This window comes from Danio rerio, chromosome 15, assembly GCF_049306965.1.
Source record: "Danio rerio strain Tuebingen ecotype United States chromosome 15, GRCz12tu, whole genome shotgun sequence".
Lineage (NCBI taxonomy): Eukaryota > Metazoa > Chordata > Actinopteri > Cypriniformes > Danionidae > Danio > Danio rerio.
Window position 1 is genome coordinate 44904665 of NC_133190.1, and position 25760 is coordinate 44930424.

General features: G+C 34.5%; 2 protein-coding genes and 1 long non-coding RNA gene across 4 annotated transcripts in view; 2 read left to right on the forward strand and 1 right to left on the reverse strand.

The window, feature by feature from the left end:
* Positions 1–7464, reverse strand: part of pax3b (paired box 3b) — a 43578-nt gene extending 36114 nt beyond the window's left edge. Inside the window, exons 1-4 of the mRNA NM_001328397.1 lie at positions 7380–7464; positions 5138–5373; positions 4880–5006; positions 2794–2946 (exon numbers count right to left, since the gene is read on the reverse strand). Coding sequence (NP_001315326.1) covers positions 2794–2946; positions 4880–5006; positions 5138–5373; positions 7380–7464 — 601 coding nt within the window. The remainder of the gene's footprint in view (positions 1–2793; positions 2947–4879; positions 5007–5137; positions 5374–7379) is intronic.
* The window catches only part of sgpp2 (sphingosine-1-phosphate phosphatase 2), a 146331-nt gene that overhangs the window by 84442 nt on the left and 36129 nt on the right, over positions 1–25760 (forward strand). Inside the window, exons 5-6 of one of the 2 annotated variants that reach the window (XM_073922654.1) lie at positions 2807–2967; positions 9999–10195. In XM_073922654.1, coding sequence (XP_073778755.1) covers positions 10152–10195 — 44 coding nt within the window. In that variant the 5' untranslated portion in view covers positions 2807–2967; positions 9999–10151. The remainder of the gene's footprint in view (positions 1–2806; positions 2968–9998; positions 10196–25760) is intronic. The other variant, XM_073922655.1, reaches the window with a different exon arrangement.
* Positions 11599–17719, forward strand: LOC141377919 (uncharacterized). The gene is made up of 3 exons (XR_012391073.1): positions 11599–11788; positions 11845–12640; positions 12765–17719. It is a non-coding gene; the product is annotated as an uncharacterized lncRNA (long non-coding RNA).

Consider the following 25760-nt stretch of genomic DNA (forward strand, 5'->3'; position numbering starts at 1 on the left):
AGTTCACTCTACTCATTTAAAAAGAGTTTTGAACTCAGTGTTGAAGGCAATGTTTTAATTAAATACCTCATTACATCAACTTAAATGGAGTAAGTTTCACAGTACTCATATAGATTTGTTTCTTTAACTGGTTTGAGTTTTAAATGGTTTGTAGCAATCGGTTTCCTCAAACGGTTTGAGTTGCCTTAACTTGGGTTTTACAGTACTCAGTGGGTTTGAGTTCTCTTCATTTATTTGTTTTACTGTGTTCTAACTGCTTCATTTACTGCAATGGAGTAAGTTCACAATGCTCATTAGGATTAGTTTTTTAACTTAAATGGTTTGTTGCAATCGGTTTCCTCAAATGGTTTGAATTAGCTGTTTTTTTTTTTGGTTTGTTTTTTACTGTAACTGTATTCTGTAAATCTTTCTGTTGATTGTATATGTAGACCCCATAATGTGCAACTTTGTGTTGGGTGGGATGAACACTTTGTTCACCATTTTTGTGGGGAAAATACAGTAAAATATGTTTGGTATTTGTGTGTTTTGTATAAAAAAATTTTCTCAAAATATGAACTGATGTTTCGTTTTCTTGTCGGCTTAGTCCGGGGTCGCCACAGCGGAATGAACCGCCAACTTATCCAGCAAGTTTTTAGACAGCGGATGCCCTTCCAGCCGCAACCCATCTCTGGGAAACATCCACACATTCACACACACACACACTCATACACTACGGACAATTTAGCCTACCCAATTCACCTGCATCGCATGTCTTTGGACTGTGGGGGAAACCGGAGCACCAGGAGGAAACCCATGCGAAGGCAGGGAGAACATGCAAACTCCACACAGAAACACCAACTGAGCCGAGGTTCGAACCAGCGACCTTCTTGCTGTGAGGCGACAGCACTACCTACTGCGCCACTGCCTCGCCCTGAACACTGATGTAATTAATGTAAAACACTATGACCAGTTCTTCTCCATTTATCATAATGACTTACTGTAAGCCTTTTTTTTATTCAGTGTTACACTTACTACTGACAGTGCATTATAAAATATTTCAGAATATTGTTTTTAAACAAAACAAACAAATACATGCTACCAAATATATTTTACTGTTTTTTTCCCACAAAAACAGTGTACACGGTGTTCATCCCAACCAACACAAAGTTGCACATAATGTGGTCTGCATATGCCATCAACAGAAGTATTTACTGAATACAGTTACAGTAAAAAAAAACTGCTAACTGCATCCTCTTTTCTGTTTTGGTCTTGCCAAGCAGCACAGATAATGTCACCTTGCATGGGGATTCCAGCCATGAAAAGCATCAACTGCTATAGCTTGGAGAAGGGGTATACGTGTGTGTGGATTTCCGTCATACACTTTCTATCTCCGAGCAGGAAAAAAATCCTCAATAGGATTGAAGAATGGAGAATATGGAGGGAGATACACAACTAAAAAACGTGGATGGGCAGTGAACCAGTTATGAACCAGATGAGCTCTGATTTCTAAACTGCAGTTATGTGTGACAAGTGTTTACTCATGTGATGAGTTAGTATGCAAAGTCTGACTTTACAATTGTGAATGACAGTGTGTTCCTCGTGAAAACAAGACATTTTCTGCATGAAAGTTGTGCAAAATGCAGAGAATTGTGTGTAGTGTTTTAAAAAAAAGTGTGTTTTAAACCTGCAATTTGAGTGTAAAGCAGGAATTGGTTCAGGGGGTTGGTGCATCAGTTACATGTTGTAGTCATTGTGTCTGAAGTAATTGTGTGTAAACAACAAAGAAAAACTGTAATAGTTTAAAGTGATATATTGTCTGGGTTGGTGTTGCATTTTTGGTACAAAAACCTTGTAAACGTCTAGTACATGTTTTGATATTTTACAGACTTATTTCTTTCTATGTAACTATTTATCCATTATTTTATTTTAAGCTACTAAAATGTCAATAAAAGTCACTTTGTTGAACGGTTAAATTGAATTTACAACATCAAAAGTCGACAGGGTAGAGATCAACATGCAAAAATGCAATTCATGACCGTAAATAAACAGAAAACAGAATCACAAAATACAAAAACTGTTATTTAATATATATTTTAAGCCCTTCAGACCTGAATTGTGTTCCAAATTTCAGAAAAATGGGATGTCATGTGATGTACACTGCTGCAAAATGCTTTTCTTACTTAGATTTTTTATCTTGTTTCTAGTCTGAATATCTAAAAATTCCTAAATCAAGAAGCATTTTCTAGACGAGCAAAACATATAGTCTTGTTTTGAGAAATAAAATGCCAATATTAAGTGAGTTTTTCCGTAAAACAAGCAAAATAATCTGCCAATGGGGTAAGCAAAATAATCTTACGTCAAAAGAAAAAACAAGATTAATTTGCTTACCCCATTGGCAGATTATTTTGCTTGTTTTACGGAAAAACTCACTTAATATTGGCATTTTATTTCTCAAAACAAGACGATATGTTTTGCTTGTCTACAAAATGCTTCTTGATATAAGAAATTTTAGATATTTAGTCTAGAAACAAGACAAAAAATCTAAGAAAAGCATTTTGCAGCAGTGTATAACGTAATGGACGCAGGGTCTGAAGGGGTTAAGAGTGTGGAGGATGAGTAAATGAGGCAGAATTTTTTTTAAAACTTGCATGAACTATCCCTTTAAGACATTTACTTATTAAATACAAACTTTTCTATTTCAGTTTCCTCATGTTTAGAGGCTCATCTTCAACACCTACACTCACATTCGCCAACAATTCTGTCTAACAGCTGTTGATATTGAAGTGAAGAGTTTGTAAATGATCATCCACTCACATCTGTCCGCTAGAATCCCCTCGATGCTGTGTGCTCCCCGGTGGGCGTTTTCTTCCCGCTCGCGCCTCTCAATGTCTTCTTCATCCTCCTCTTCCTCCTCCTCGTCAGCTCGAGTGCCAGATCTGCCTCTCATGATGCGGCTTATTGAACTCACTGGGTTGAAGAGTTGAGTGTGTGAGTAATATGGTTGCTTTATACATTTCAGTAATGTGGTTCTGTAATATACTTATATGCTTCAGTAATATACACTAACCGGCCACTTTATTAGGTACACCTGTCCAACTGCTTTTTAATGCAAATTTATAATCAGCCAATCACATGGCAGCAACTCAATGCATTTAGGCATGTAGACATGGTCAAGAGGATCTGCTGCATTTCAAACCGAGCATCAGAATGGGGAAGAAGGGGATTTAAGTGACTTTGAACGTGGCATGGTTGTTGGTGCCACACTGACTGGTCTGAGTATTTTCAAAAACTGCTGATCTACTGGGATTTTCACGCACAACCATCTCTAGGGTTTACAGAGAATGATCCATACAACCATTCAGGCAACAGTATCTCAAATAACCACTCATTACAACCGAGGTATGCAAAAAAAAGCATCTCTGAACGCACAACACGTCCAACATTGACCATCTCATAAACCGCGAATCATCTCAGACTGGTTTCTTTAACATGACGATGAGTTCACTGTACTTAAATGGCCTCCACAGTCACCTAAGCTCATCCAATAGAGCACCTTTAGGATGTGGTGGAACAGGAGAGTCACATCATGGATGTGATGCTGACAAATCTGCAGCAACTGTGTGATGCATGTCAATATGGACCAAAATCTCTGGGAATATTTCCAGTACCTTGCTGAATCTGTCACAAAGGATTAATGCAGTTCTGAAGACAAAAGGGGGTCCATCTCAGTACTAGTAAGGTGCACCTAATAAAGTGGCCGGTGAGTGTATACATCAGTAATAATATGGTTTAGTAATACACTTTATACATACAATAATATGGTCGCTTTACACATTTCTTTTACATTTTAAACATGTTTTTCAAATGTTTTGGTTATAGTCACATTTTGTTGTTCCTGTAACTATTAAAACTGCTGCCAGAGACTATAAGCACTTGAGTTTTTATGGTAGATGTAACAAATACTACATTTTCTATAGTGTAAATTGACAAAATAAGTTTATTTATTATAGATTACAAGAAAATCTATTATAAGAATCTAAAAAGATGTTATAAAATATAGGATATTACAAACACATAACAAACTTAGTGTTTTGTTAAGAGGCTAAATATGAGTGCTCATAAAATTATGTTTGCTGTTTGTTTAAAGTACTTATTTAAATTGAGCTGAAACAACACAATAATTGTGTTTTATTTTGGGACAACTTAACTGTTTTATGTTCATTTCACTTAAATTTGTAAAAACTATTAAGTTTACTTCATTCTTTCATGTTGCCACATTACAAACCACATTTTTTAGTGTGCATGTAACATTCTAAGTTTTCCATAGTGTTAATTGACAAAATATGTTTGTTGTTTATTATAGATTACAAGAAAGTCTATTATAAGAATCTAAAAAGATTATACAAGAAAATTACCAGCACATAACAAAAGTTTAGTGTTTTTTGATGTCTTAAGAGACTAAATATGAGTGCTCATAATTGATGTTTGCTGTTTGTTCAAACTAGGTATTTAAATTGAGCTGAAACAACACTAATTATTGAGTTTAATTTTGGCACAAATTAACTGTTTTATGTTCAATCCACTTAAATTTGTCAAAATTTTTAAGTTAACTTCCTTCATGTTGTTCCAATACAAATCGATTGTGTGGAAACCATTTTTAGTGCATCTAACAAAGTATTTCATTGTGTAAATTGACTAAATATGTTTGTTGTGTAATATAGATTACAAGAAAATCTATATTAAGAATCTAAAAGGAAACTATTACGAACACAAAATTATTTTTTGTCTTAAGAGACTAAAGCAATGTTTGCTTCTCGCTCAAACTACTTATTTCAAATGACCTCCAACAACAAAGTTAGTTAATTAGTTAGCTAGCAAGCCAGTATTGTTCAACTCATACCAGTGGGTACGTTGTTCCGGTCACAGATTCCCTCTTTGAGCAATTTATCCCGAATTTCCCAACTGAATATTCCAGGATTCTCCCGTTTATATTCCTCAACGCGCTTCTCCACATCCGGAGATGTCGTCTGTCAAAAATAATGTAAAAAGTGCCTGATGCTGTTATTTAAATTCAGTCAACATGGTCATCGCTTTCGGTAGACATTCTGCTTTGAATTTGCCCACTTTCCTGGGAAATCCGCTCATCCACGGGCCTCACCTTGGATTTAGTCCCGCCGATGGCTCCAGGCCGGATGGATCCAGTCTCCTGATACCGGCACAGGATTTTGGAGACGCAGCCGTGAGAGACTCTGAGCTGGCGGGATATCACGCAGGGCCGGATTCCGTGATGGGCCATCTCTACTATCTTATGGCGAATGTGGTTGGGCAGAGGCCGACCGTTGATGAAAACTCCCCCGAGCTGGTTGACTCGACCCTGACCCATCGGAGTTGACACTGCATCGAAGCAAATCCAGATGATGTGACGGTGGTGAAATAATCAAAGGAAAAGTTGCAGAAACATGGAAGAAATAAGAGAATTTGTGCATGCATGGCAGAGGCATCTTTGAAGTGTGCTTTTAATGAAGATGTAAGACAATTATTTTAGTCTTTATAGGCTCCATATGAACATGTAGTGCAAATTGTGTATATCACAAATGAAAGTGGTTCTAAAGTTAAAATCTTCTCAACTTACTATTGTACTACTTACATGTAATCAATCAGCTAAGGAAATTAATATAAAATGGATAGAACTGCGTAGAAATCTATCTTTGAAGTGTGCTTTTAATGAAGAGGTGTAAATTATTTTACTCTTAAGGCTCCTTATAAGTTATTTCCCTATGTGTAGCGCTAAAAGAATAAAAAACATCAATTAACAAAAACACAACGATTAATAATTATTATTAAATAACAGCTATTAACAGGAACATGTCCATTTGCTTTAAAGGATAGTGGTTGTGTAGTTTGAATGTCCAATATTTATTCATATTGAAATGTAATCAATAAGCTATGAATACTGAAATAGAAAATACTCTAGAACTGGGTAGAAATGCATGGAAACCAACCTTTCGGTATTGCAGATGCATATTTGAATCGTGCTTTGTATTAAAGAGGGTTTTTTTATTATTCTTTAGGCTCCCTAAGTTATTTTCATAAATGTAGCGCTAAAGATTATATAAAAAATAAAACAAAAAAAGTCCATTTGCTTTAAATGAAAGTGATTGTAAAGTTTGAATCTCCTATTTACGTATATTTAAATGCAATCAGTCAGCTATGGCAATTATAATATAGGCGAAATGCCACTGGGTAGAAATGCATGAAAACCAACCTTTTGTTATTGCAGATGCATCTAAGAAGTGAAGAGATAATCATTATTTTAGTCTTTAGGCTTCCTTTGAAGTTATTTCCCTAAATGTAGCGCTAAAAATTCTAAAAATAAACCAGCTTCAGAAAAACGTATTTGCTTTAAATGAAAGTGGTCATAGATATTTACCTTAGATCTATTAAAAAGTGGTTGCAATGTTAGAATCCCCTACTTTTATACATAATTAAATGTAATCAGATGGCTTTGGAAATTAAACTAAATAGCCTATAACTGAATGGAAATCTTGGGAATTATTGGGAAGGAGAGTTAAATGCATGAAAAACTTTTTTTGTTGTTGTTGAAAAGCAGATGTATCTCTGAAGTGTGCTTTCAATGAAGAGGTAAGACGATTCTTTAAGTTTTTTATAGGCTCCATATGAGTTTATTTCTTTATATCTAGGGCTAAAAAAACTCTAAAAATAAATAAAACAACAAAAAATCATGATGCGATCTTTGCTTTAAATGGAAGTGGTTATAAAGGTCAAATCTCCTATATTTATTCATATTTTAATTTAATCAACCAACTTCGGAAGTTAGCATATAAAAAACCGAGTACAATTTATGTGAATATTGGGAAGGAAAGTTAAATCAACCTGTTGTTGTTGTTGTTGTTGTTGTTGTTGTTGTTGTTGTTGTTGATAAGTTATATCACGTAACAATCATAATCCGACCATTAGTTTTTAAATAATCTTTTTATTATTTTTGGAAAACCAAAACAAATACAGTAATGTAAAGAACGTAATGTAATAATTTAACACGAACACATTTAAAACTTAAGTTAAAAGTTATACAAAGAACACCTAAAGAACATTTATTTCATATTTTTATAATAAAAATCAACATAATGTTGACTGCAATGCATGATTTATTTTTATGTTAGCAAAAGATAACTTAAAAAAACTTACATAATAAAATAATATAGGCTAACAGTTAAAAAAAAGTCTGCATTTGGCCTAAATTACCATTAATTACGATTAAAAATACCTTAGAAAGTATTAAATAACACAGTTAAGTTTTTAAAAAATGATTAAGTATTAGTCTAAATTGCTACTAATAAATACAACGATGTTTTTACGCTTTAAAAAGTAACATAGCCTACCCTCCATGGGGAATCCACTGCGGGGATAGTTTGGAGAGAGTGATGGGCGCATCATCCTGGGAATGGTCCCTGGGAAAGCGGTCATTGCTCCGGGAAAGCGTTGACCAAAATCTTAGGACTTAAAATGCATGTAATATTCCACGATCAATAAACAAAAACAAATAATTAATTTCCGATGATCTTGTAACTATCCCTCGAGGAAAAGAAATGTAGTCTAGGATGAAAAGTTAGTAATCAGATGTAGAATCTCCCCTTGTGTGGTTCCTGCTCGTTGTTCTCATTATGTGAGGAGAATTATAATCGCCGCGTTTTTTGTTATTAAAAGGCGTTTAGGTTGAACTCGAGTTCTCAAACTACTGAGACATTTATGAGTTTGCGGAGCCCTCCTTGTCTATTATTCCAACCGCTCATCTGATTGGCCCACAGAATCCCGTTAGCGAGAGCTGATTGGTCGAAGAAGTACACTTTTGCTTCCTGAGGGTTCCAGTGTGGGATATTATTTGGCCACTTTGTGTTAAAAGATTATACATAGGCTACATTGTACCTAATATATGAAATTATTAGGCTACTTACACAACTATAAATAAATGCTATTTAAATATTACAATAGCTACATTTGTGTGACATTTTATTGGCAAAAAGTTTTAGTGATGGTCCTAGTGATACTTATGTAATATACATATTTAAATAAAAACATCCCCCTCCCAAAATAATAATAATTAAGCCATATTATTTAAATTCACTACTAGGCTAAATGAGATGACTGACTTTGTGGTTTAACACACACACACACACACACACACACACACACGACTTCAATGACATGTGGCCCTTTTGTTGGACTAAAAAAGAAACTTCAAATGTTTTCTTTCTGCCTGCTCGCGCGGACAATGGCGCGCACGCGGGAGGGAAACACGCGGGGAAACGGGGGTCCTTTCACGTGCAAAACACGATTATTCTCTCTTACTTAAAAAGTTAAATCGACGCCAAAGAGGCCGGACCCTGGAGACTGCGACCCAACTATTTAATGGGTATGAGAAGTTAACAGTGTGCGTGTGTGTGTGCGCGTGTTTATAAATGAGTTTCTAGTAGGCTAAATGCATTTACTTCAGGATTATTTATAGAGCACTTTTTGTTCTATCAGATTAAATATGTGTTCTGGATGCATTTTAAATCTGTTGCAAGTAATTTCTTAATTTTACAGAGACTTTAAATCTCTTTATTGTCCTACTTTACAATAAGGTGCCATTAGCTAATGATAGTTATTAATGAACAAGACTTGCACACCATTTATTAATAGTCTAACATTTACAAGCCTAATGCATTCTTAAAATCCAAATTCATGGTTGTAACATCAATGCAACATCATGAACGAACAATGAACAAGTTTATTTCCATTAACTAACGTTAACAAAGAAGAATAAATACTGTAATAAATGCATTGCTTATTGTTTGTTTATGTTATTATGTTAGTAACCTATACATTATTTATTTAAATTCAATAATTCCTTCACTGGCATTACAAATGTATTGCCAAAGCATTTATAAAGTTTACATTAAAGGACACACACACACACACACACACACATATATATATATATATATATATATATATATATATATATATATATATATATATATATATATATAACATAGTAAACACAGTAAATAGTAGTGGTGGTGGTGGTAGTAAATAATAACTTTTAAAAATCAGAATAAGTTAATTTACAATCAACATTTATGGATAAAACAGTAATAATAAATAATCATAATAATCAGTATCTACAATGATTAATTTATAATAATCTCTGTATTCATTAACTATACAAATACCTATAAATAAATATACCTATACAGTATAATACGCAGTCTAATATAGAATTCACAGAACGGCGCGATTCTTTGGCGTTCTAAAATTCTAAAGATTCCAAAATAGAACCAAATAGATTCGAAGTGTTTTTAAAACAAAACAATACACGTAGTATTACAGTTTATTAATTATTCTGTATTTAGTTCAAAAAATTATCTATAATTTTGGATGTGTAACATTAAAATTATTTAAAATTGGATATTATTGGCTTTATTTAGAATAATCTCCTCCTTTACAATACACATTGGGTTGTGTTCTATTCAGAACTCAGCTTCAAAAGGTCAAAAGCAGAATGTGATTGGCTGAAAGTGAGCGAGTGGGAACAGGCAGCGGTTTGAAACACAATTCTTTTGAAACACCGGATCCGCGTGTCGAATCCATTTTAGGGGAACAGACCTGGAGCTGAGCCGCGCTCTGATGAGAACTTAATTGGTTATATTGTCAGAGGTCAAATGTCGATATTCTGTAAGCAAATTGTGTCAAAATAATTTGAATCGGTTTGATAATACAGGAAAGTTATTCAAAAGTTTTAAATGTACACAATGGAAGCCAAAAGCGCTTTATGTATCGAATCACTCATGCATAGCCTACATACATGATATAAAGACTGCCATTATAATTACACACAAAATACAAACCTGTAGAAGAATTTAACTTCAGCAACAACACACACAAAATCAGCAGTAGTGAACTTCTTGAACAGTGCAAAAGTTGTTTATGTCATCTGTCTTGTGATCTGTCTTGTCCAGCCTGAGGAAGGTCACCACCCCTTTAACCTCAATTAGATGGGGTTCACTCTGAGAAAACGTAAATCCTCCCCAAAGACAACTTCGGAATCAAATCATCTGTCCTGCATTTGCCGCCACGAGCATATATGAGCTCCAGGCTACAAAAAACAAAGCATGGAGAGCAAACCATCGAGACAACCAGCTGAGACACTTAGCAGGTACTGAAGACGTTTATCATGCTTTTTTCAGAGTTTGGATGGTAAAAGGTCAGCATTACTCAACTTCGGTTGTCTAAGATAGTTGTCAAATTTGCATTCATACAAACAATTTCTTTTTCTTTTTTTTGTTATAACTTCTTATGTTACCATCATTTTCCTTCCTATTTCTGTTTTACATTATAGCAGCATTTTGCCCTACACTGTATGCCCAAAACTCCCAAGGTGCATAGGGCCCCGCAAGGCTCCACAAAATAAATAAATTAATAAAGAAATATATATATATATATATATATATATATATATATATATATATATATATATATATATATATATATATATATATATATATATATTCAGACAACGCAGTAGGTAGTGCTGTCACCTCACAGCGTGAAGGTCGCTGGTTTGAGCCTCAGCTGGGTCAGTTGGCGTTTCTGTGTGGAGTTTGCATGTTTTCCCTGCGTTCACGTGGGTTTCCTCTGGGTGCTCCGGTTTCCCCCACAGTCCAAAGACAGTAAATTGGGTAAGCTAAATTGTCCGTAGTGTATGAGTGTGTGGGGATGTTTCCCAGAGATTGGTTGCGGCTGGAAGGGCATGTAATGTGTAAAAAACGTGCTGGATAAGTTGGCGGTTCATTCCACTGTGGCGACCCCGGATTAATAAAGGGACTAAGACGAAAATAAAATGAATGAATTAATATTCATTTAGAAAATATTCATATTAGGTACATCTTACTAGTACCGGTTTGGACCCAATTTTGCCTTCAGAACTGCTTTAATCCTTCGTGGCATAGATTCAACAAGGTACTGGAAATATTCCTCAGAGACTTTGGTTCATATTGACAGGATAGCATCACACAGTTGCTGCAGATTTGATGGCTGCACATCCATAATGCGAATTTCCCGTTCCACCACATCCCAAAGGTGCTCTATTGGATTGAGTTCTGGTGACTGTGGAGGCCATTTGTGTACAACTGAGTACAACTCATTGTCATGTTCAAGAAACCAGTCTGAGCATGGAAAATATTCTCTGTAACCCTAGAGATGGTTGTGCTTGAAAATTCCAGTAGATCAGCAGTTTCTGAAATACTCAGACCAGCCTGTCTGGCATCAACAACCATGCCATGTTCAACGTCTCTTAAACCCCCTTTCTTACCCATTCTGATGCTCGGTTTGAACTGCAACAGATCTTCTTGACCATGCCTAAATGCATTGAGTTGCTGCCATGTGATTGGCTGATTTTATATATATATATATATATATATATATATATATATATATATATATATATATATATGTGTGTGTGTGTGTGTGTGTGTGTGTGTGTGTATGTATTATATATATGAAGGCTCTTTTAGGCAAGGCTTCAAATTGTAAACTCTTTTTTAATGTTTAATTTTTATTGAATGGAAATCATTGTGTTCTTCCAAAGAAGTTTGGTGCTGCACTGTAAAAAGCAATTTGTTGACTTTACTTTAAAAAAAGAAAGTAACATAAATGAATTGCAATTATAAAATGTAAAAAATGCTGGGTTTCACACAACTCGTTCATGTTGACCCAACACAAATCAATTAAGTTAACTTTACAATTTTAAGTTGATTGAACATAAAACAGTTAAGTTGTCCAAAATAAATCTCATGAAATGTGTAGCTTCAACTCATTTTAAACAAGCAGCAAAACATTTTTTATCAAGTGTAAGGACTTCTGTAATTATGGTAGAAACAAAAGCAGTAGTTTCACATTCCTACAAATGACACGACAGCAACACTTTTCTTCATTGTCATCATTTATTAGCCAGCTGAGAGGTGCGTTTTTGTATGTAAACAAAAGAAGTTCAATGTGCAAATACAATTCAAACAGGTTTCACAACAGTTATTGAGGCATACTAGTTAAAAACCACACAATTGCTAATCTCTAATAAACATATCACAGAGTATATAAGGGCTGTGTACAAAGCCCGGGACCCTACGCAGTGTTACTAAGAGGGCAGGAGTGCATTAGGGAAGTATAATCATCCCAGGCAGTAACACTGGGTTCAGGTTATATTACTGTGTCGAGGAAACAGACGTGTATGATCAAAATATATGTGCACATCAGGCCTGATGGTCCACACAGTCACAGCGATAGCGGTACGATGAGATCCAGGGAAAGTCACATTAAATATTATGGAATCACTTTACATATTTTGATCGTCATTCTTTACAGATTGGTTGTTATTTGAACAAGTTACCATTTCAGGCTCACATAAATAAAGCATTTGGATCACGATAAAGGACAACAGCGTCTACTTTTCTGATCCGCATCCCTGTTGAAAAGACCAACATGTATTGGGTTTTGAAAGCTGGTTCCTGGTATTGCACGCTGGTGTGCTGTTTTAGCTCTTTTAAAGGGGCCGTTCACCCAGAATTAATGTTCTGCTATCATTTAATCAATGTTTAATCAAATTGTTACAAACATGTTTGAGTTTCTTCTGTTGAGCATGAGCATAAATCCGGGGGGGGCGTATAAAAAATTATTTAAAAAAATAAAAATTGCACTCTCTATTGTGGAAAATATACAGTTGGAGTTAGAATTATTAGCCCCCCTGTTTATTTTTGTCCCCCGATTTCTGTTTAACATAGAGAAGATTTTTTCTAAACATTTCTAAACATAATAGTTTTAGTAACTCATTTATAATAACTGATTTATTTTATCTTTGCTATTATGACAGTACATAATATTTGACTAGATATTTTTTAAGACACTTCTATACAGCTTAAAGTGACATTTAAAGGCTTAACTAGGTTAATTAGGGTAATTAGGCAAGTTACTGTATAACAATTGTTTGTTCTGTAGACATTTGAACAAAAAAAAATAGCTTAAAGGGGCTAATAATTTTGTCTTTAAAATGGAGTTTAAAAAATTAACAACTGCTTTTATTCTAACCGAAATAAAAGAATAAGACTTTCTTCAGAGGAAAAAATATTGTCAGACATACTGTGAAAATTTCCTTGCACTGTTAAACATAATTTGGGAGATATTAAAAAAAGTTAAAGGGGGGGCTAATAATTCTGACTTGTATGTATGTATACCTGCGATAATTGTGTAAGTAGAAAAACTGCATTTAGAAACAGTTGAGTTCCCCCTCCCCTTCCTCGCAGTGGTTTGGCCCACCGCCTTTTTCCCAGTGCATCTCACCTACTCTACACATGAGTCAGGTGTGGCTGCGGCTCAGTTAATGTTGAACTCCAGTATGGAGGGCATTTTATTTCCTTTAACTAAAGCGATTCTCTTCAGTGTAGCTGATGCGGACTCCCTCATTAATTATTTGTGGCAAAAATGCTGATTACCAGTGTAATTTTCCATGAATCTGCTATAATAGCCAATAAAATATTACTTACAAGGTATCCGCGGGAGCTTAAAAAGTCTTAAATGTCTGAAATCTCAAAAGCTAAATTTTAGGACTTAAAAAGTAAAAAATATTGTGTTTAATAGTCTTTTTTTAAGGGTCTCAATGTTCCTTTATTAATGTATAGCTACTCAATCTTGCCAATAACACACATACAATCACCAACAATCCCAATCTCAATAAAACTTTAATTCATTCATTTTCTTTTCGACATAGTCCCTTTAATATTCAGCGAAATGAACCACCTCAATAAAACTTTTATCTTTTTATTTAAAAATAGCATTTATTTACTGCTAAGGATACTGACCGGACAATCTTTATTATTATTATTGTAGACTGACGTAATTGGCAGATATGTTTTGTTGTATTCTTGCTAAGGGATAATAGTCTTTTTTATTATATTTGAAAATTTATAAAAAATATGCAAACAAAATTATTATTGTAACATTAAATGTATTCAATTTTGATCATGTTTTGATAGGGCTAGTAAAAAATATTTTCTAACTTGGATATTTTAAAAAAATCCTTAAGATTTAGCCCTTTATAAGACTAAATTTCATTCATAATGGTCTTAAAATGTCTTATATTGAATTTTCATGTGAAACCTGCAGAAACCCTGTACTTGGTTAACGTTAGCTTGTTGCATAGTGCACTGCAATTAAAATACCAAATAGGTTTCCCATGCATTGCTTTATTTGTGACGACTTGGCATAATGTTAACTAAACATTTACGGCCTCAGTTAGCATATTGTTTAGCTGTACAGTTACTAAATGAGCACTATTATTTGTGTCCCCTTCAAAAATTGCTCATGAAAAGTTTTATATTTATCGTCCGCCTCTACTGTTAAATTAAATTTACACCCATGCTGTTGAGCACAATGATAAACTGAAGAACGCTGGAAAAATAACCGCATTTGACCATTGATTTCCATAGTATTTTTTAACTTTACTATTAATGTCAATGGATTTTTTTCCAAAATTTTTCAGAAGAAATAAATACTAAAACAATTTTAATTTTTGGATAAATTATTCCTTTAACTAACCTAACCGCAATACTGATAGCAGCTTCCTAAAAATAAATAAAATTTTAAAAAAGCTGTTTTTTAGATATTTTTAAGGATGTCTATTAAAATTTTAAATAAAAAAATTAAATGCTATTTATACTGTGATGGCACAGCTTAATTTTCAGCATTATTACTTTATTTTCAGCATTTATATGGATTTGCTCTTCAGTGTTTGGACTTTCAGCAGTGAAATTAAATCACACTGAACTGAACTCTGAAAACTGGACTGACACCGTTTCAGTTTAGTAGAACTTCTATGTTAAGCTGCTGTGGCACAATTTACATTGTAAAAGCGCTATAGAAATAAAGAAAGATGAATATAAATCCTTCAGAAACTATAAAAATATTTATCAGTGACATTTTGTGAAAAAGGTGCTACTTTTTTTTCAGGATTAAATGATAAAATATTCAACAGAGCATATAGAAACATAAATCTTTCATGTTGTTCATACATTGATGAACATCTGTATTGTCACTTTTGAACAATTGTGCCCACAAAACCAAGTCAGTTTCTTGTAATTTGGATTATGCATCATTTGAAAAGCAAAATAAATAAGCTTTATATTGATTTATGATTCGTTTTGATAATATTTGGGTTGAGAACTGTTGAGAATCTGGAATCTGAGAGTGCAAAAAATATATAATTATTGAGAAAATTGCATTTTAAGTCATTAAAATTAAGGGAAAAAATGTTTTTTTAAGATATTTGCAGTAGGAAAATTCATGCAATATGATCTTTATCTAATATCCCAATGACTTTTGGCATATAAAATCAATAATTCTAACCCTTACCCTATATTATGTTGCATTTCTAAGACTTTTTAAGGTTTTTGTGGTCCAAAGTCATAACAGAATGCATCCTTCCTCAGTAAAAACATCAGTTTGCTTTCAACAAAATATCCACAAACACTATTATGTTGGTCATGTCAACAGGGATTAAAAAGGCAGTTCAAATCATGAACCATAATTTAAAACCACATATATATTGCCCAAAATAATGGCAGGAGGAGCTGTGAAGCTGGTATAACACTACTGCTGCGGTACACTACCCTACATTCTGTACAGTGCTTCTTTAACACTCAAGAACACAACTTATACATGTCTAAATCACTGCTGCAATAAATCCAAACCCCTCTACATTTACTGTATAAACCGTCCTGTAAGCAAAACCACACATTACAAAACATCATCACAGTTTTCGACCAGCAGAGGGCAGTCCTGTTTTGATTTGTTTTAAACAAAACTTATCAAATATCGACACAGTTATACAAAATTCATTTCTTAATTCCTTTTCAAAACGCTCAATACCTTCAATAAACAAATCAGTGAATAAAAAATTAAAGGCACAAGAGATCATTACAAGAAATCGTTCAGTGTTAAGGATTCACCCACCCTCGTGTTGTCACTTAGCCTAGTTGTCAGGAAGACATGAGAGTGAGGTGAATTTCAACATCAGGTGGACTATTCCCTTAACAGAGTACGATCCATCAAGTTCGTCTACCATTCTTAACAGAATGGCATTTTCCCTAATAGAGGGAAGTGTAAATGTTTTGGTCATTAAATGTCATTAATCATTGTCATAAAACGATTAAAAGTGCAGTCACATTAGCATTTGGCTAGCAATTAATTGTAGTTGTTATATAAGTATAGCCATGAATGTTTTTGCTTGATTCTTTTGTAAGTCTAACTTACAAAGACTGACAAACCGGAAGATTTGATCTGAAATCTGAATAGCTACCCACAGAAACTTTAAGAAACGTTTAGCTCACAATTTTGACTGTTGTAGTTTTGAGGGGAAAATATGGTAGAATATTAGATATTAAAGTTTGTGATGTAAACGTGGATGGTTAAAAACACAAGTGTTGAATTTTAAGTAAAAATCGATTTATGCAAGTTTGGCCCTTGCCATTCTGAGCTTGCATCTAGCATCTCAATGACAGTTTATATGCTTTTTCACAACTACTTACTGAATTGTATGTGTGTATCTTGTAATTATGACTTAATTGTGAGATATAAATTCACAATTGTGACAATAAAAGTCAGGCTTGCAAGATCTAAACTGAAATTTTAAATATAATCATGTATAAACCAAGAATTAAGTGACTTATGACAAAAAAAAAAGTCACAATTACATGAAATTGTAAAAATAGAGTTAGTGGAAATACCCAGCAGGCACACAATATCAAAAGACAATAATATTAGGTTAGATTTAGGTTGTGACGTAAGGTGACCAAAGTTCAATGTCTAGCCAGCGTCTGAGTACAGTACATTATTTGGACGTCCAATAATGATGTTAAATGACAGTGATATTGACGTCAAATACTGACATTTATTCATTATAAATGACCACCAAAATCAAATGTCTGATAGACGTCATAGTGGTAACGTCCACACAATGTCAAGCTGCAACATCATTAGACGTTGATATTTGGTTGATTTTAGGTTGTGTTGGCAAGTGACCAAAACCCAACGTCGAGCCAACATCTTAAACCAACGTCATATTGCCGTCAAACATTGATATTTATTCAGCAGGTTTGGCAACCAAAATCCAACATCTGATAGCTGTCATAGTGGTAACATCCACAAAACGTCAAGCTGTAACATTATTAGACGTTGATTTTTGGTTGATTTTAGGTTGTGTTGGCAAATGACCAAAACCCAACATCATATTGGTGTCAAACACTGACATTTATTCATCAGATTTAGCAACCAAAATCCAACGTCTGATAAACGTCATAGTGGCAACATCCACAAAACGTCAAGCTGTAACATTATTAGACATTGATTTTTGGTTGATTTTAGGTTGTGTTGGCAAGTGACCAAAACCCAACATCATATTGGCGTCAAACACTGACATTTATTCATCAGATTTAGCAACCAAAATCCAACGTCCGTCAGACGTCATAGTGTTAACGTCCACACATCAAGCTGTTAAATCATTAGGCGTTGATTTTAGGTTGGACATTGACATTTGCCTGACGTTGGGTTCTGACGTCAACTCAATTTTATTTCCAAACAAAATGCTACATTCACACCATGTTGGGGTACAGCATCAATCTGACATCATGGTGACGTCCTTGCCTGCTGGGTAAAGCCAGTATTGAATGTAAACGTCTGAAAATATGACTTTTTTCAAAATAATGTAATTAAAAGTTGCAATTTTATTATGTATTTATCCTGCAAACATTTGCTGAACAATGGTAATATGACTGCTTTATTAAAGGGATAGTTTACGAAATTTAAAAAATGACCTTATCAGTGATTCACAATCAAGTGATTCCAATATGAAATTAATTTACTTATGTTGAACACAAAACAAGATATTATCAAATAATGTTAGGGAAAGAAGCTGCCATTGACTTCCATAGTAGAAAACAATGGAAGTGAATGACTTTTTTTCCCCAAACATTCTTCAGCATATCTTCGTTTGGGTTCAACAGTATAAAAGGAAACTCAAATATGTTTGATGATGAATAAATAATGCCAGAATTGTATTATTTGGCTGAGCTATCCCTTTAAGCCTAACAATATATTGACTATACAACAATGGCTAGTTAGAATTAGCTTTGCAAGTTAACAAACCGCAGTTAGCTGGATGAATATACTCTTTCACCAGTTTGTGACATCCAATACAAACGACCTACAGGAGAGATTTGAAATTTCATAAGTGGGTCAGTAAACACTTGAAAGCACCTCTTGGCTGCAGTCCCAGCGTGGGAGTCTTTCTTATCGATTTGTCTATGGATCCTGCATCCTGTCATTGCAAGGACACTGCAAAACTAGCTGCTCCTCAGGTGTCGGATTCCTGTCCGCTAACAGAGATCTCTTCAAGAACCAATGCTTTTTACATGAAGCATCATCATATCAAATACCCTTCATAAAATGCTGATCTGCCATTGCTCGATAGAGAAATGGAAGAAATGGAGAAACCAGCACCACTTATTTGATTAACAAAGACTCTTTCTTAGGGCAAAAGAAAGAAAGTTGACCATTTGTTCAAGCGTCTAGCAGCTAGTTTTATTCTAAACTAGATTCTGCACATCACAGGTTGGTGTAGTACGAATGCATTGTGATGCTACGCACATTAAAAGCACACAGGCGATAGCAAAAAGAGATTGTCAGTTAAGTTTCACCGTGATATAAATGCATAGGTGAAGTGGAGAACAAAGAGGTGGTAAAAAAAACTCACGATTTAAATAGTAAAGCTATTAGTACTTAAGAACACAAGTAGCTTATGATACAGCATGTGGATGATAACATCCAAAGGCGATTTGCTAGATTATCGTCCAACAACTGCACAGAAGTGAACCGACCTACCAGATATTAGTAGGGAATTAATACAAAATAATAATAGTTTGACTTATTTGGTTTGAGGGGGGTCCAAAAGTGTTAGACCTGATTGAAAATGGGATCTTTTAAAGATTAAATAAAACTGAAGGAGGATAGAAAAGAAAAACTTAAATCGTAAACCGGGTGGTAGGTCAGGGGTGTCCGAACTCGGTCCTGGAGGGCCAATGTCCTGCATAGTTTAGCTCCAACTTCCTTCAACACACCTCTCTAGAAGTTTCTACGAGCTTGGTTAGCTGGTTCAGATGTGTTTAAATGGGGTTGGAACTAAAATATGCAGGACATCAGCCCTCCAGGACTGATGTTTTGCAACACTGGCCAATTTTATTTAATTAGATACTGGGCAATGTCTCAATGAAAACATATGCTGGGTTCCACAGAATCGGAAAGAGACCAAAATCCAACATCAAGCCAACATCTCAAACCAATGTCATATTGATGTCAATTACTGACATTTATTCAGCAGGTTTGGCAACCAAAATCCAATGTCTGCTAGATGTCATAGTGGTAACATCCACACAACATCAAGCTGTAACATCAATAGACGTTGATATTTGGTTGATTTTAGGTTGAACATTGACATTGAGTTCTGACGTCAATTCGATTTTCATTTCCAAACAAAATGCAACATTCACATGATGTTGGGGTACAGCATCAATCTGACATCATGATGACATCCTTGCCCGCTGGGTAAAGCCAGAAAATATAACTTTTTCTCAAAATAGTGAGATTAAAAATTGGAATTTTGTTATGTATTTCTTTATCCTGCAAACTTTTGCTAAACAATGGTAATAATACTCCAGGGGTGTTCAAACTTGGTCCTGGAGGGCTGGTGTCCTGCATAGTTTAGCTCCAACCTTCTTCAACACACCTCCCTGGAGATTTCTAGTTTACCTAGAAAGAGTTTGATTAGCTTGTTTAGGTGTGTTTAATTGGAGTTGAAAATAATATGCAGAACATCAGACCTCCAGGACCAAGTTTGGACACCCCTGGTTAAGTTGTTTTGCAACACTCTGCAATTTTATTTAATTAGATACTGGGAAATGCCTCACTGTAAAAAAAAAAAAAAAAAAAAAAATATATATATATATATATATATATATATATATATATATATATATATATATATATATATATATATATATATATATATATATATATATATAACAAATGCTGGGTTCTACAGAATCAATTTGAGTTGGCACAACATGAAGGAATTAAGTTTTTACAAATTTAAGTGGATTGAACATAAAACAATTAAATTTTCCTCCCAAAAAAAGTCAAGAATTGTGTTGTTCCAGCTCAATTTAAATAAGTAGTTTGAACAAACAGCAAAGTTTACTTTTGAGTGTGGATAAAAGTGGCAAATGCATAAATGTACCTTGAAAGGAATAGTTCACCCAAATATAAACATTCCTAGGTGAGTGATGAGATGCTTACTCCACGAGACACAAGATTGTTTTCACGAAAACGAGATGAGATTTGTACACTTTCTAAAAAATCTGCAATAAGGAAAAGAAAAAAAAAAAAAAATATATATATATATATATGCAAAATAGTCTTTCATTCAACTGAAAATAAAATCACAAAATGCAAAACACTTTAGGTGCTTTTTTTTATAAACTTGTAATGAATGTTATTTTACTGTAATTAAGGACATGCAAACACTGCAAAATATTTTGCTAATATACAAACAGAAAATAGACATGAGATCTCGTCACACCCCTAAAAATTACCCAATAATTTACTCATCCGCAATCCTATCCTTTATGCAATCTCATAGAAAAATTTGTAACTTTTTGATTTAGTGTCTAATTAATATTTTTATGACCACTTTCATACATTTTAGTATGATTTGCTCATCTCCCAATGATGGTTGGGTTTGGGGGCAGGCCTGCTTTTAAAAATCGTACATTTTCGTACAAATGAAATTGTACGAATTTATACAAATTTGCCACTTTTCTGACAAAACGTAAAATAGATTTGTTTTCTCATGAGATCTAGCTGGTGTATATGACTTTACACTGTCAGACGAACACAGTCGGAGTACTTTTACACATTATCCTGGCTCCTCCATACTGTATAATGTTGTTGGGTAGTGGTCCTTTTTTGTAGCTTTCAAAAGCACATAAATTCATTGTAAAACTCAAATGTTACTAGGGCGTTAACACATTACTTATGAAGGGGATCGTTGTGCATTGAAACAAAAATATTTCTAATTTCTAATTCTAAACTCAGTCAATGACTTCCGATGTCTGCCGAATGCAAATTAATTTAAACATATTTTAGGCTGACCTCATATGTACCTAATGTAAGACGCATGATGTAAAGCAATGGTCCTCAACCACTGGGCCGCGGACCTGTACCGAGCCACAGAATAAATCATTAATCATTTCTGTTTTATTTATTATCTGAGTCTGAACTATCTTTTATTTTGAAAAATGACCATATTCTCTTGCTTACATCTCAGTCACTTGAACGCCCAAATTTAAACCACAAGCACCAAAATGAGTCTTTGGAAAGTTTCTTTGCTAAGGGAAAAGGCCCAGCGAAGGATCTGCAAACTGCCAAGAAACAGACCCACAACCCATTTGTCAACAAATCAGGTCGTACCCAAACGTGTGTACCCAAACACCATGTTTGTGCACAAAGATCAACTGCTGGAGATCGCAAATGACTATGGCCTTTTAGGGGCCGTTCACATGCCTTATATGTGGAGGAAATTACACAGCACTGCAGTGTTTGGGTGTTCAGTGTTCGTCTGAGATAATAAGTCTACCGAAATGTGTACATTCCATACAAATTATAAAGCTGATTGGTCAGTTCTTGCTATGTGACTCATTGTATGCTTGCAGCGTTCATTCAACTGCGTGAGTCTGGAAGGCGCGAGTGCGTCAGGTCACCTCCATGAGCTAGCCACGCACCTCCATTGGAAATAACGAACTTGCAAGAACTCTAGAAAAAAAATTGTATCAGAGTGACAGCAATGTTTTGTCAGAGAAACCAACCCCTGTCTGCGGTAAAAGGTAAAATTGTCAATCGTTAAGCGGTCCGCGGTGATAAAAAGATTGGGGTAAGATGCATTCATAGAGTTAGTTCTAAAAATAGAAACATCTCCTTTATTTAATGTAATAGAGTAACGGCAAGCCAGCTAGTTTTCTTGTTTGTTGTCGTCTTCTGTGGTAAAAAATGCTGGGTTCCCCCAGTTATGTTGTCCTAACAGAAAACAATCAAGTTAACCTAAGCGTTTTTACAAATTCAGATGGATTGAACATAAAGATATTAAGTTGTCCCTAACAAAACGTAAGAATTGTGTTGTTTTATGTGGCTAGAAGGACATCCGCCGCATAAAACCTATATTAGAGTAATTGGCAGTTCATTCCACTGTTGCGACTCCTGATAAATCAGGGACTAGGCAGAAGGATAGTGAGTGAATGTGGTGTTTCATCCATTCATTTTCCTTCGGCTTAGTCTTTTTATTCTTTAGGAGTCGCCACAGCGGAATGAACCGCCAACTTATCCAAAATATGTTTTACACAGGGGATGCCCTTCCAGCTGTAACCCAACCCAAACACACACTCATCCACATACACACAGTACGGCCAATTTAGTTTATGTAATTCACCTATACGCATGTCTTCGGATTGTGGGGAAAACCGGAGCACCCGGAGGAAACCCACACTAACACGGGGAGAACATGCAAACTCCACACAAAAATGCCGGGACTCGAAGGCAACAGTGCTAACCACTGAGCCACCCCTGTGTTGTTTCAACTTATTTTAAATAAGTAGCTAAACTAACTTTTGGATGAATTGTGTGGTGTTTCACCCAAGATGTGTCTATTTCCAAAAGTTGTCCAAAACATGCATTCGACAGTCACCTGAAGTTGGTGATTTATAACTTTATAATTAAAAAAAAATAATACTTTTGTTTCAAAAACACATCAATGTGCTTAATAAGACATGCATTAACCACCTGCAGCTTTTAGAAACTTTAAATAAAGGGTAAATACCCACCACCATTATAGAGCAATGGAGAGCTAGGATGAAGTTTAAAACTGCTTTAATTGTGTTCGTCTGACAAGAAAGCCATACACACCGATGACTTGTGGGTGAGTAAACTGACATTTAAATTCATTTTTTGGGGTGAACTATTCCTTTAAGCAGTGCAAATGTTATCAAATAATGCAAAGTAGATACATTTTCATTAGGTCTCCCATACTTTTGGACCTCGCTCTTTATAATGGCCCTACCACCAAAGTCTGAACGCCACTGCACTAGAAACCAAATATCAAACAGCAGCTGTGCTCAGATTCTGCACAGACTTTCACCAACATATTTGTTTTTGCATGAAGTTTAACCAACTGTTGCTTCTGGTGATTGTTAGTGAATGTGTAAAGTCAGTTCTTCTCAAGCTCACACACAGGTGTCCCAGTAGAAGAACTACAGGTAGGGCAGTGGTCAAACACGAAGAGCTGCACAACACAGGACATTAAGTAGATGATCATGCGCACACTTCTATAGCCAGCTGTGCTAGTGGTTCTGGGTCAGTGTGGTCACATCAGGTTCTGTATCCCAAAATCTGGCGTGGCATTCAATGTGAGCGACATTTTGCAACCTGCAGACACTCCCAATAGTTGCAGACTTTGCACTCCTTGTAGAGAAACGTCAGCCTGTACTGGTAATTGTAATGCATTAAATACTTCTATACCTAATGTATGTTTACCATTGCAATCACTACCAGTGTATTTTCAAGTTTACTAGTTGAGTAAATACTGTGTGGATTCCAGATGTTTTTGTGGAACACTTCATCTAAGGTTCCATTAGTTAACATTATGTACACTCTAAGAAATGCTGGGTCATTTAAACCCATGGGTAAAATATGGACAAAGCCAAACATTGGGTTAAATTATTAATTTAATTAAAACAAAAGTACCCTAGCTGTTGGTTTAGTTTATATTTTTACCCAGAATTGGGTTGAAATAACCCAGCATTTTAGGGTGTATTAGTTAACATGAACTAACGATGAAAAATATGTTATTTAAAGTTAACCAATACATGGTTAAAAAAAACAAAACAACACTCTTTTAATATTATTATTCTGATAATATACTAACAATGAACAGATCAGCTTGACAATTATTATACTCTAAGTTGTTTTAACTCAACATTGGGTCAAATATGGACAAACCTGCCCATTTGGTTCAAAAGTGTCATTTAAATTTAAGAAAAAAAGTAACCCAATGTTTGATTTCTCTATATTTGACCAAATGGGGTTGTTTTAACTCAACATTGGGTCAAATATGGACAAACCAGCCCATTGGGTTTAAAAGTGTCATTTAAATTTAAGTGGACACAGTAACCGAATGTTGAATTTCTCCAAATTTGACACAATGGGGTTGTTTTAACTCAACATTTGTTCAAATATGGACAAACCTGCCCATTTGGTTCAAAAGTGTCATTTAAATTTAATTAAAAAAGTAACCCAATGTTAGATTTCTCCATATTTGACCCAATGGTGTTGTTTTAACTCAACATTTGTTCAAATATGAAGAAACCAGCCCATTGGGTTTGAAAGTGACATTTAAATTTAAGTGGAAGAAGTAACCGAATGTTGGATTTCTCCTTATTTGACACAATGGAGTAGTTTTAACTCAACATTTGTTCAAATATGGACAAACCTGCCCATTTGGTTCAAAAGTGTCATTTAAATTTAAGAAAAAAAAGTAACCCAATGTTGGATTTCTTCATATTTGACCCAATGGGGTTGTTTTAACTCAACATTGGGTCAAATATGGACAAACCAGCCCATTGGGTTTAAAAGTGTCATTTAAATTTAAGTGGACGCAGTAACCGAATGTTAAATTTCTCCATATTTGACACAATGTGGTTGTTTTAACTCAACATTGGGTCAAATATGGAAAAACCAGCCCATTGGGTTCAAAAGTGTCATTTAAATTTAAGTGAAAAAAGTAACCCAATGTTGGATTTCTCCATATTTGACCCAATAGGGTTGTTATAACTCAACATTTGTTCAAATATGGAGAAACCAGCCCATTGCATTTAAAAGTGTCAATTAAATTAAAGTAGAAGAAGTAACCCAATGTTGGATTTCTCCATATTTGACACAATGGGGTTGTTTTAACTCAACATTGGGTCAAATATAAAGAAACCAGCCCATTGGGTTCGAAAGTGTCATTTAAATTTTAGTGGAAGAAGTAACCCAATGTTGGATTTCTCCATATTTGACCCAATGTTCAGTTAAAGCCCAGCATTTTTAGAGTGTAATATTGCCCGATGTGTGCTAATTCATTAATTAATGTAAACTAATATGACCTTGCTGTAGCTACTTAATAATTAGATATGTGAAATTAGTGAGATTGGAATGTTAATGTTTAAAATGTAAAAAAAAAAAGACTTTCCCCACATTTAAAAAATACTATAGTAAATAGTGTGCACTTGTTTTTGAACCATACTCTAGTGTGCTATTTAATTAATTGGTTGTGGTGATTTTATAGTTGCTACATTTACACAACCACTAATGACCGAGTTCTGTTTTTTTTCTACACTTATAGAGGATATTATACTATAATACATCATCATTTACTGTGGCAAAAATTAAAGCATGCTGCAGTATTCGTTACTGTATCATTAACTAGTTACTGTAGCATTCATTGACAGAGTTGAAAATACTATAACAAATGCAGTGTATCACAATTTACTATAGTATGGATCAAAAACACTAGTATTAACAACAGATAAATATAG